The sequence below is a fragment of the Sinocyclocheilus rhinocerous genome, unplaced genomic scaffold (assembly GCF_001515625.1).
Source record: "Sinocyclocheilus rhinocerous isolate Xijiao unplaced genomic scaffold, SAMN03320098_v1.1 scaffold1327, whole genome shotgun sequence".
In the NCBI taxonomy this organism is placed as follows: Eukaryota; Metazoa; Chordata; class Actinopteri; order Cypriniformes; family Cyprinidae; genus Sinocyclocheilus; species Sinocyclocheilus rhinocerous.
The window spans coordinates 290450-304013 of NW_015660879.1; the positions used below are offsets into that span (position 1 = coordinate 290450).

The 13564-nt window shown below is 38.1% G+C and overlaps 1 protein-coding gene across 1 annotated transcript in view; it reads right to left on the reverse strand.

Annotated features, from left to right (window-relative positions):
- Positions 1-13564, reverse strand: part of LOC107725690 (double-stranded RNA-binding protein Staufen homolog 2-like) — a 141436-nt gene that overhangs the window by 53734 nt on the left and 74138 nt on the right. Inside the window, exon 16 of the mRNA XM_016535062.1 lies at positions 2854-2967. Within this exon, the coding sequence (XP_016390548.1) occupies positions 2854-2967 (114 nt within the window). The remainder of the gene's footprint in view (positions 1-2853; positions 2968-13564) is intronic.

Sequence of the window (13564 nt, forward strand, 5' to 3'; positions counted from 1 at the left end):
GATAGATAGATAGATAGATAGATAGATAACCTGGTCATGGCTAGCTGAAATGGAGCTCCCGATGCCGTGGAAGGTCATCTGCACAGGTGAGAGGGTCAGGTAGGTCATAAACTCTTTGTCAGTTTGCCGATCGGAGTATTGCACCTGCATGAGACGAGAGACGGAGGGAAGGGAGTATTAAATATTATGTGATGCAATTTGCAGCATGTACTGCACTGTGGTTCTGACCTTGGAAAACATTTTGTGGGAAAAGTACAAACTGGATCCTCATACTTGGCTGGTAGGTTGTGCTCAGTTTTACTTGGTAACAGCAGTGGTTTTAGATTCTGATCTTCATCATCATGAATGGTCCACAATCTATGCTTTCTCAAGCGCCCTGATGGCGAGTGATAGAGTGATTTAGAGGCAAGCTCTGGCCCCGTTTGGGGTTTCTGAGAACACCTCTGCACATCAAACTCCACTCAGCAACACCAAAAGGATTGTGTGTGTGTTTTCTGGTTTCTGGACACTATGCTGGGCCACTTTGATCATGTTATGCCTGACCTATATAGATATCCAGGCCATTTTTTTTTTTTGTTAACAACTCTTTATTGAATTTTCTTCTGGGAATAGTAAAATAAAACAAACAGCAACTGTGTAAATTTGATATCCAGGCCATTTTAAAGACTTTGCAGAACATACAGAATTAAAAAATAAAACTGCTTTTTCATTTTATTACTTTTAGAATTTTTTTTTTAGAATTTAGGTTTTGCTAGTGTTTTTGGTAGCATAAATAATGACTGCAAATTCATTTTAGAATGAACTATTTCTAAAAAACACTGAGAAATTCAGTGGAAACAGATCTATACGTCTGATCATATAGATTTGGGAAAAGTGTCAGTTGTTCCATGGGAAAAATGTCTGGACAGCTGGTTTCAATGAGTGAAAGTCTGCTTCCAGAGAACTCCTTAGCACAAGAAATGTCTTGGACTAAATGCTCATATATTTAAAATAAATAAATTGTTAATACATAAAACGGAGAATCCTGAAGAGAAGAGAAACAGATGAATGAGTGCAACAGCAGACTGAAGGAATCTCTCACTGCTTGAACGTGTTTATGTTCAGTCTTCAAGTGGTCTGATGGGCTGGATCCACGGGGCATTCCACTGTGAAGTGTGTTTTAAAGACAATGTTAACAACATGGTTTGCAAGAAGCACAATGTGTGATTGGCGTTCACAGCTCCAGGAAACAGGAACTCTGACATATACAAACATCTGTCTGGTGAAGAGAAGAAATAAATGGCTCCACTGAGTTCCCGGATCCTAGGGCTCTTTTTGTTTCATAATTACAGCAAAAAAAATGAAAAAAGAAAACCTAATCAAAAGTGGTCTGGTCTGTCACTAAACCACGCTTATCATTAACAAGGGGGATAATGGCTGTGAGTGTTCCGACTGCCTGAATGTTGGCGCTGATAAAATCTTGAAGAGTGAAACTGTGCTAGTAACTAACTGGCTGCGGAGAGTCGGATATATCCAAGGAAACTCTGCAAACAAACAATGCAATAAAATATCTGTTCTCCCCAATGAATCTTCATAATGAACACCTCTTAATGACAGCACACTCCATGATGCTTTCAGATCTGTCAGCACAAATGTGTCAATCGGTTAGCCATTTTCCCAATATTAGATTTGTATTCCAAAGCAATCAAAGAATCGGCATGGAATGCATTAACTGGCTTGAAAAACCGTGGGAAAAAGGTGATGAAATACCAGTCTGTTGAACAAAACGTTGCTTTAAAATCATCTGTATCTGGAACTCATGTAACATACAACAAATACAAAGAAATCCAAAACCTTTGGGCACTTAAGTCACACTGACAATGTCTGAATGTCACTGTTTTAGATGTAAAATATCAAACTAAGTGACATCAGCCAACTGGTGTTACAGTGATTTTAAGTGAATACTTAGTTTCAAAATTTTAAACCTTTTGTCTGAGTGTTTTTTTAATATATATATATATATATCTTTTAATTAAATAGATAAAGTGATAGAACGATAGATAGATAGAACGATAGATAGATAGATAGATAGATAGATGGCTAGACGGATAGACACAGACAGCTCAACGGGTAAAAAGACCGTATAAGTCATTATAATCAGTAAGTATGTCCCCCACTGGATGCAACAAATGCCTCGTTTGTAATGGGTTTTATTGGTGTTGTCTGGCTGCGGAGAGTCGGATATATCCAAGGAAACTCTGCAAACAAACAATGCAATAAAATATCTGTTCTCCCCAATGAATCTTCATAATGAACACCTCTTAATGACAGCACACTCCATGATGCTTTCAGATCTGTCAGCACAAATGTGTCAATCGGTTAGCCATTTTCCCAATATTAGATTTGTATTCCAAAGCAATCAAAGAATCGGCATGGAATGCATTAACTGGCTTGAAAAACCGTGGGAAAAAGGTGATGAAATACCAGTCTGTTGAACAAAACGTTGCTTTAAAATCATCTGTATCTGGAACTCATGTAACATACAACAAATACAAAGAAATCCAAAACCTTTGGGCACTTAAGTCACACTGACAATGTCTGAATGTCACTGTTTTAGATGTAAAATATCAAACTAAGTGACATCAGCCAACTGGTGTTACAGTGATTTTAAGTGAATACTTAGTTTCAAAATTTTAAACCTTTTGTCTGAGTGTTTTTTTAATATATATATATATATATCTTTTAATTAAATAGATAAAGTGATAGAACGATAGATAGATAGAACGATAGATAGATAGATAGATAGATAGATGGCTAGACGGATAGACACAGACAGATAGATAGATAGATAGATAGATAGATAGATTCTATTACCTGGTCATGGCTAGCTGGAATGGAGCTCCCAATGCCGTGGAAAGTCATCTGCACAGGTGAGAGGGTCAGGTAGGTCATAAACTCTTTGTCAGTTTGCCGATCGGAGTATTGCACCTGCATGAGACGAGAGACGGAGGGAAGGGAGTATTAAATATTATGTGATGCAATTTGCAGCATGTACTGCACTGTGGTTCTGACCTTGGAAAACATTTTGTGGGAAAAGTACAAACTGGATCCTCATACTTGGCTGGTAGGTTGTGCTCAGTTTTACTTGGTAACAGCAGTGGTTTTAGATTCTGATCTTCATCATCATGAATGGTCCACAATCTATGCTTTCTCAAGCGCCCTGATGGCGAGTGATAGAGTGATTTAGAGGCAAGCTCTGGCCCCGTTTGGGGTTTCTGAGAACACCTCTGCACATCAAACTCCACTCAGCAACACCAAAAGGATTGTGTGTGTGTTTTCTGGTTTCTGGACACTATGCTGGGCCACTTTGATCATGTTATGCCTGACCTATATAGATATCCAGGCCATTTTTTTTTTTTGTTAACAACTCTTTATTGAATTTTCTTCTGGGAATAGTAAAATAAAACAAACAGCAACTGTGTAAATTTGATATCCAGGCCATTTTAAAGACTTTGCAGAACACAACATAATGTTCTTTTTAACAACGTCATATGACCCCTTTAATAAATGCAATTAAGTGCATTTAAGTTAATTAACCAATCATCATTTACTGAGTAACTGATTTGATTACAATTTTTAACCAATTAATCTTATTAATATAATAACCATCTTCATATAATACAACATAATAACCCATTAATTAAACATAATAAAAAAATTATATAAAAATGTATAATATAAAATCTTACTTAAAGGGGACCTATTATGCAAAATTCATTTTTGCATGGTGTTTGGACATAAATGTGTGTTGGCAGTGTGTGTACACAACCACCCTATAATGATAAAAATCCACCCACTCCTTTTTTTTAATCCCCATAAATCATAAGCAGTGTCTCCCAACTACCTGTTTTCTGACTTGGTGCTAATGTGACGTCACATTAGCCACAGGCCCCGCCCACGAATGTTGACAGACACTGCCGTTTTAACATAGAACCGCCCTGAGCGAGTTCACAGTGAGTTGTACACAGTCTGCCATTGCTGCACTGACGAGAATGTCTCCCAAGCGTTTTAGGTGTTATGTAGCTGGATGTATGAATCCACATAGCTCTCTCCTTACTCCCGAAATCTGAGCCGCTGAAGACAAGGTGGATTAATTTTGTTTTTGAAGAAATCAAATTCTACAGAAGAAATCATTTTACACCGGACTGCTTTGTGAATGAGGGTCAGTATAAAGCAGGTTTTGCACAAACGTTGCTCCTGAAGGATGGAACAGTGCCAGCTGTTCGTGATCCAGCTACACCTCCAGAAGAAGTAAGCACATGCTACCAGAATGATCGTAAATAGGAATGTGGGAGTTAAAAATTGCATATGAAAGCAATGTGAAGTCGATCGCTGGAATTAGTCGAGCTCATAATCACAAGGCTTATAAAGTTTGTATGGCACCATGAGTTATTTTTATCGCGCCGTGCTCCCGTCTGTGTAATTCATAAAGTGCATTTTTTATGCACCGTACAATCAGATGACTGACTTTTAAACCGAGTGCATTTTCTGTCAAGATAACAGTCTTGTACTAATTGTGGAGTGTTTATTTGCAAAGGCTAGCACCGTTATTGCCGGAGCTTGAGCTCTTGAAGTTCCGCCCTCTTCTCCGGGAGCACCAGCTCATTTGCATTTAAAGGGAAAGACGAAAACGGCACGTTTTGGCTCATACCCTAAAAGTGGCAATTTTAACAAGCTTTAAAAAATGATCTGTAAGGTATTTTGAGCTAAAACGTCACACACACACTCTGGGGACATTAGAGACTTATTTTACATCTTGTAAAAAGGGACATAATAGGTCACCTTTAAAAATATCAGTAACACTTTACAATAAGGTTCCAATGTCTTAACTAACATTAACAAACAATGAACAAATAATTTATTACAGTATTTATTCATCTTTGTTAATGTTAGTTAATGAAAATACAGTAATTCGTTGTTAGTTCATGTTAATTCACAGTGCATTAACTAATGTTAACAAGCACAACTTTTGATTTTAATAATGCATTAGTAAATGTTGAAATTAACATTAGCTAAGATTAATAAAAGTATTGTTCATTCTTAGTTCATGTTAACTAAAGTAGTTAACTAATGTTAACTAATGAACCTTATTTTAAAGTGTTGTGTATCCGTTAGCGATGCTGCATGGGTTTGATTTAAAACTTTTCCTAATGCACTTAATTGTGGTGGAGTATTGCCACTTAGAGCAAATAACTGTGGGCCACCATCAAGCTCAAGACGCCCAGATCAGTGCCAGTTTCCTGTCAGCCTCAAGATTAATCTCCCTGACAAACTTTGTTTTAAAAGATCGCTCCTCGCACAAATACACCACAGCGATACAGCTGGACCCCATCAGAACGAGGCAAAATATCTTTATAATTTTGGAGAACAAAATCTAAAATAGGTATATTTTATTAGTTATATATAATAATGTCTCTTTGAATGACATTAATTAAAATTATATGAATATATAAATAATTATTAATAATAAAATATATAAAAAATATGTTATATAAATATTAAATAAAATTATATAAATATATACAATTCTATTTATTGTTTTAAAAGATCGCTCCTCGCACAAATACACCACAGCGATACAGCTGGACCCCATCAGAACGAGGCAAAAATCAGACCATAAGGGATTAGCACGTCTCGCATGTGTTTGCTAATGAAAATCCCAGCATAAACACCAGCTCCAGGAACAGGGAAAGGGCAAGAAACAAACCATCCCGCTCTTTGATGCTTGGACAGGAGATGCGTTTGATGTCGACTGTGTATAAGACGGAGATGTGCAGAGGAAAAGGAGCCAAATCAAGCGTAGGACGCTGCCAGTGCTATTTGAAGTGCTTTTTACACAGACGACACTGCAGAGTACGGGGGGGTAAGAAAAACAAAAAAAGAATAAACCGCGTTACGAGGCAGATCTTTTGGCGCAGATGTTCAAAACATACAACATCTGATAGTTTTTATTTTCATTAAAGTGGGATTTGCTACATGGCAAGAAAGAAAATTAAAACAAAATGGAGTAACATCTTGCCTTTGACTTAAGCACATGGACCAGTGATCCTTATCAGGACGATATTGCTGGCGTATTTAACACATGAGTTCGTCTGATAACATCATATTGCAGTTACATATGCGCTAAACCAGCATTTCGAGTCATAACACGTCTCTGTTTATGATACGTCTAGCTTCAGCATGTGTATTTAATGCTGTCCTGGACAACTGGGACAAACATTTCTACACAGAAACGGAGGGAAAAGTCTAAAAATAAATAACTACACTTTTAAAAAATAAAGGTTCTAAAAAGGAGTTTTCGCAGCAATGCCATGAAGAACCTGGCAGTGAACAATTATTGAAAGAACCAATCTAAAGAACATTTTTCCACTATAAACAACCTTTTGTGCATTTGAAATGTTCCATGGATGTTAAAAGGATCCACAGTTGCAAATAAAGAACCTTTATATTTAAAAGTGAAATAATTTAGCAAATATACTCAGCCTATCTATAGCGTCTGAAGCCAGTTAGATAAAGCTTCACTTTTCCTAACCAAATATGGCTCCTTTTACCACTAAAGCTTTTACCACTACTGCACATCAACAAATTTGATACATGCTGGATTTTACAGTTATAACATAAACATATCTTTAATCACCTCACAAGTCATCCAAAAAACAATTATTCACCGATTTTTGGGTCGGATTGAAAGTCTAAGGCATACCAGTGCCAAAAACGTCTTCTGAATCATATCATTCGCCATAAATGAAACGAGTCACCTTCAAAAGCCCACATCAATCCACTTCTGTAATTGAAATTATGAACCTGATGCTACTGCGGAGTTATACAACTCCAGATGTTCTCGCATCAAATTAAATCACTTTCATATCATCAGTCAGTGCTTTGTCATTAAGGGCAATATGGTGGGTTACAGGTTATAAAGATGCTGAAGGTGGGCAGAGCAGAAATTCAAGTGTGATTAAAACTTATGAATCGTCGGTCATAATAATGGCTTGAATGGCAGTTTTTCATGTATAACTTCAGGTTTGGGCTTAGCTTTGTAATTAATGAGAAAGCATTAGGGATATTAAGGATGCACTGATATTAAAATTCTGACCATTAACATTACCATGTTATGGCAGATAAATATATTCATAGATGGACAAAAGTATTGGGACCATTACACCAACAGGAACTTTCATGGCATTTCAATCTAAATTCATAGACATTAGTATGGAGTTTCTGCCCAGTCATCCAGTAGAGCATTTGTGAGGTCAGGCACTGATGTTGGACTAGAAGGACTGGCTGCTTGAGGTCAGGGCTCTACACGGGCCAGTCAAGTTCTTTCAAATCAAACTCATCCAACCATGTCTTTATGGACCTTGCTTTGAGCACTGGGACAGTCATATGGGAATAGAAAATGGCCTTCCTAGAACTGTTCCCACAAAGTTGGAAGCACAGCATTGTTCAAAATTTCTTGGCATGATGAAGCATTAAGATTTCCCTTCACGGGAAGTAAGGGGCTTAACCCAACTCTTGAAAAACAGCCCCTATACCATTATCCCTCCTCCACCAAACTGTACAGTTGGCACAATGCAGTCAGGCAGGTAATGTTCTTCTGGCATCCACCAAACCTAGACTCGCCCATCATACTGCCAAACCGAGCTTGTCACTCCACAGAACAGGTTTCCACTGCTCCAGAGTCCAGTGGCGGCACGCTTTACACAACTCCATCCAAAGCTTGGCATTGTACTTGGTGAAATGAAGCTTGCATGCAGCTGCTCGGCCATGGAAACCCATTCCATGAAGCTCCCGCCACACAATTTTTGTGCTGATTAATGGCAATGGAAGTTTGTAACTCTTTAGTTATGGAATCAGCAGAGCGTTGGAGACTTTTAGCTTCAGCACTCGGTGATCTCACTTCATGACTTTATGTGGTCTTCCGCTTCGTAGCTTAGTTGCTGCTGTTCCTAAATGCTTCCACTTTCCATACAGTTGACTGTGAAATATCTAGCAGAGATGAAATGTGCTTGTTTTTTATGCAGATGTGCAAAGCTTGTCGCATCATACCCAAAAAGACTTGAGGCTGTAAAAGTGCTTCAACTAAGTACTGAGTTAAGGGTATGAATATTTATGCAAAGTACCTATTTCAGTTTTTCCTTTTTAATAAATTAGCAAAGTTGTCACAAACCTGTTTTTAGCTTTGTCATTATGGTGTATGGAGTGTAGACTGATGTGAAAAGAAATAATTTAAAGCAGTTTAACATAAGGCTGCAACATAAAACGTGAAAAAAATTACTTTTGCAAGGCACGGTATATACTGAATCTATGGATATTCATAAATGAACTGCTATATATAAATATCAATAAATTAAATTAATAATAATAATAATACTTTTCCGTCATGAGCCCACACCAATTTTGTAGATATTGTTGAACTGTGGAAGTGTGGTGGTAGCACATTTGAACAGTAATCTGACTTCTGGTCAAGTCACTATAGCTTCAATATAATAACCATGCAAACTTCTAGTTGGAAGCAAGGTTATCAGTGAAGTACGTCCCACTGATATAAAGGATGAAACGGATGCATTACGGACGCTTCCATCACCTGCATATAAAGCAATTTTTGAAGTGATTAATGGTATGACTACAGAGCAGTTGGCATATAGATGCTGAACGCTGCCGCCCGTGATCAAAGCAGCACCTCACAGAGAGATGCATGTGTGCCTAGCACTGACAGGATGAGAAATCCAAGCTCAAGTTCTTTTATCAGCTCGTCTCCATTCATCTCAAAATGTAGCCGAGATTCACTCGAAGGTCAGAAAACATCGATGGGCGTTATTTGAAGAAATAAACTGAGAGCCTGTGATCTGAATCTAGGTATGCTGGTATTTCTAGCCAAGGTTAGAAACCATGTGAGAGACAGACAAACAGAAAGAGAAACAGACGGGCAGTGAGCAGAGGGGCTCGGAGGGTGGGTGGGAGGAAGCAGAAAGAGTAAGACTAAATAAAAGGAAAGGGAAAACTGAAACGGGCACGGGCACGAAAAAAAGAGGGATAAGATGAGGTTCTCAGAGTATAAGGTCTGGAACTCTAAAACAAAATATTCAGAAAATGTTGATTGCCAACTAAATATTATACAACAAGTGTTATTTTTTATTCAGTTTTACATACCTCATATAAAATGAATAAAAATAACACTTAACAATTAAAGCAACCTTCTTACTAAAAGTAAGAAATGTCAAAATAAACATTGAAATCCAGATGTGTGTGATTTCTTTCCAAAAAATGTTATTACTTATATTACTTAAAAAGTTACTAAGTTACTATATTTAAACAAATATAGTAACTATGCTCTCAATGTCAAATGCAGAAACTTTAATTCATGTGTTCATGACCTCAAGGTTAGATTTTTGTAATGCTTTATTGGGTGGTTGCTCTGCGCGCTTAATAAACAAACTCCAGCTGGTCCAAAATGCAGCAGCTAGAGTTCTTACTAGAACCATAGTATGACCATATTAGCCCGGTTCTGTCAATTCTGCACTGGCTCCCTGTTGAACATTGCATACATTTTCAAATCTTGCTAATTACTTATAAAGCCCTGAATGCTTTAGCTCCTCAATACGTGAGCGAGCTCATATCACATTATAGTCCTTCATGTCCGCTGCGATCTCAAAACTCTGGCCATTTGATAATACCTAGAATATCAAAATCAACTGCGGGCAGCAGATCCTTTTCCTATTTAGCGCTCAAACTCTGGAACAATCTACCTAGCACTGTTCAGGAAGCAGACACACTCTGTCAGTTTAAATCTAGATTAAAGACCCATCTCTTTAACCTGGCATACACATTTCTATAATTCAAATCCGTTAAAGGATTGTTAATCTGCATTAATTAGGTCAACCGGAACCGGGAACACTTCCCATGACACCCGATGTACTCGTTACATCGTAAGAGGAATGGTATCTATGCTAATATTAGACTCATTCTTATTCCGAGGTCACCGTAGCCACACGGATTCAGTCCGTATCCAGACCTGATGGTGGATCAGCACCTAGAGACGACCTCTACAGCCCTGAATGTCAGCGGAGACTAATGTCAACTAGACGAACCCTAGAGACAGATCCCCTGTGAAGACCTCGTCGGCCATCAGCACAAGACCATGGGAACCAGACGAGTCTTCTGCACAATCTGACTTCACTTGTGTTGCAGCCTGGAATTAAACCACACCATGCTGGTTTCGTCTGGCCAGAGGAGAACTGGCCTCCCGACTGAGCCTGGTTTCTCCCAAGGTTTTTTTCTTCATTTCTGTCACAGATTGAGTTTTGGTTCCTTGCCACTGTCGCCTTTGGCTTGCTTAGTTGGGGACACAATTTCTGGCAATATTGTTGACTTGACTGCACAGACACTATTGGAAGAGAACTGAACTGAGCTGGACGATGACATCACTGAATCAACAATGAACTCACTTTAACTGATAAACTGACTGTTTTCTATTGTCCTCTTGCATTATCAGCACACGGTTTTCCTGTTTAACACTGTAAAGCTGCAGTAAAGCTGTAATCTGTATTGTATAAAGCGCTATATAAATAAATAAAGGTGACTTGACTAAAAAGTATACTAAAAAGTGGAACGTCTAAGTCAGGGGTCAGGAACCTTTTTTGACCAAAGAGCCAATTTTTTATTTTTGGTTAATGCATTTTTCCAAAAGAGCCTCTATATATAGCCCTAATATTATATAAAATGCATGTTTTTTTTAATAACGTTTTAATAATAGTAACTTTATTAGAATCATGGAAACTAAAATACACAAATATGCAAATAACCGTCAAATTTTGTGCAGGGCTTTTACTGTGAGGTTGATTTACAGGGGGATGAATTCTCTTCAGAGTTCTCTCTGTGTGTGTGTGTGTGTGTGTGTGTGTGTGTGTGTGTGTGTGTCGCATCATATGACCCCTTTAAAAGTTTAGGGGTTAAGAAAGAAGACAGCACCATATTCTCTCCGCTGATTCTTCCCTCCTGATGCAAATGTCACATGGAAAACAATTTATTCCAATGCAACATTTCTCAGGCTGGCCTAACATACTAAAGGGAAATAGAGCATCCAGAACATCAGGTTGTTTGGTTAGGCCCTTCAAATGGAGAGAGAGAGAGAGAGAGAGAGAGAGAGAGAGAGAGAGTGAAGAATAGGTGCTTATGTTGACCGTATTTATGTGAATACACACCAGTGCAGGCATTTTGATACTCCGTGTTTTGACCGTTTTAGGCGTGCCACCGAAGACAAAGTCTTTGCTTCTCCGTGTTCCACTCGGACCTCGCGCGCAGAATACATCCAGTCAGAAGTAGATTGAGTTCTGTATCGCGGCTTTGAGTTTTTAATATTGTCTGTCTTTTTAATATCAAGAATGTCCCGCTCTTTACTGTCTCATTCATTCACGTTCCTTTATTAATAACGCTAACAGTCCCACCCGCTGAAAGCTGCGCGGAAAAAGTGAAAGTAACTGCCGAAATATTTCATACTGGCTCTTGGCACAGGAGAACAACATCTTCTATAAAACAAAGTATATGTTTCAGTCCTGTCACTTTTTTTTTTTTACATACTTTTACACTTTTTCTGCTATTCAAAGAATCTTTCTTTTCGCTATTACCACAAACAAGTTTATTAGCTCTGCGTTACCATAGAAACATCAGTGGTTTGCTGTCTTGACTCTCGCGTCGCAAACAGGACTGCACGTGCACTGAACACTACTTTGTCCGGTACAAAAAAAAATATATATATTTTAAACCTTTTAGCAGCTTATGTAGGCTCTACAACAAATGATCTCTAGTGATGCAAAATTTTTGTAATAGATAATTTGTTGGTAAAGGGTGAGAGATCTAGCGAGCCATATGATTTTTGTCAAAGAGCCAGGTGTGGCTCGCGACCCATAGGTTCCCGAGCCCTGGTCTAAGTAAACACTGAAATCTTTATTTGTGTGATTTATTTCCTAAAAATTCTTTTAAAAATAGTTACTTCCTATTTTTAAATTCTAAAAAAATTAATAGACCAAAAAAAGCTGACAGGCAGTCTAAAATAAAATAAAATAATTTCTCAGTCGGTTAGTTTGGGAACAAATGTTGGTTTGTAATCACTGAAAAACTTCATTTAAAGTGATAATAAATGGAGCAATTCCAAGATTCCTAAAATATATGTATTTAAAAAAAAATATATATATAGTTTGGACATTTTTTCCTACAACAACTTTGGTAATGAAGTCAACACAACACTATTTGTAAAAGTTGAAAAAAATAATTGATATTATTTACATTGAGAAGGTCATAACCTCTGAAGTATGCAAGTAGGGTGGAGGACTATGGTACAGTATGTCTTACTAAGCATCATATGAAGTGATGAGATGAATGGGGTTCATAAAATCCTCAGGACTCATCCCTAACATGAGCTCTACCTGCTCTCCGCTCTCCCAGACTGCTTTGCAGCTCAGAGGCTCAGCACAAAAGGCCCTTTATGATGTGCACCTGACATTGCGGCGAAGAGCAGCGTTCCCACAGAGATTGGCTTCACTGCTCCTCCTCTTCTCTCGCTTTCGTCCTCTCCGAATCTCTGTGTCCCCAGCCTGGGGAGTGAACGTTAGGTGGCAGGGCTCCGGTTGCTCGACCAAAGGGGGATTTGGGGAAAGATCCATCTCTGGATTCATCTAAAGCTGATCTTGCACCAAATAAGTCACCCAGCTGACCAAGAGAGGCTCAAGAGTTTAACCAGATCACTGAAGGTTACTAAATAATCTGTCAGATGTCAGATCAGTCAACAGGAAACCTTTTGTTTTGTGTTTTAATGCGGCTGTGCACTTTAGAAATCAGTGAAGCATCATTTTCATCCAAAAATTCTGTAATCTGTTATCCTTTAACCAATATGGCTTAAAAGAAGAAATTTAGTATCTGTAAATATTAAGCCGCAAAAATACTATTTAAATATGAATCCAGCGTGTTCTGCGTGTCTCTGTGTATGTAAATGGCACAGACGCGCGGTTTTGTTTTCTACACAAAGTGTGCGACACTCGCGGTGATTTCAGCTTCTGTCGTATCACTACATGAGGACACAAATACATGAACAACATCTCCAGAACTGCTCTGACTCCCTCTAAGAGTCACTTCATGAGCATTTGACAGTTTCATTGGAGTAAAACTATCTTCATATCATTTACATAGACCTACAGAAACAAGTTCCTCATGGCAACCCGTCAAAAATATATTAAGAAATATATTACTGTGGTGCAGTATGATGTACATAATACTACTCAGGAATGAAAGTTTTCCGTTGCTACGATGGATTTCCGTCAATTCGAAAAAATGAGGAGAAAAGAAACATGAAGCACATTGTTGTTCTGCAGGTGTTCTGACGATTTGTGCTACCCTGTCAGATTTTGCTACCTCCCATTAAAACAGATGGTAGCATAATTCGATAGTGAAAAGTGCTACCTATCAGATTTTGCTTCCAGCATGATATTAATAAGGTGTGAGGCTTTATTAACATGTACACCTACCCCAA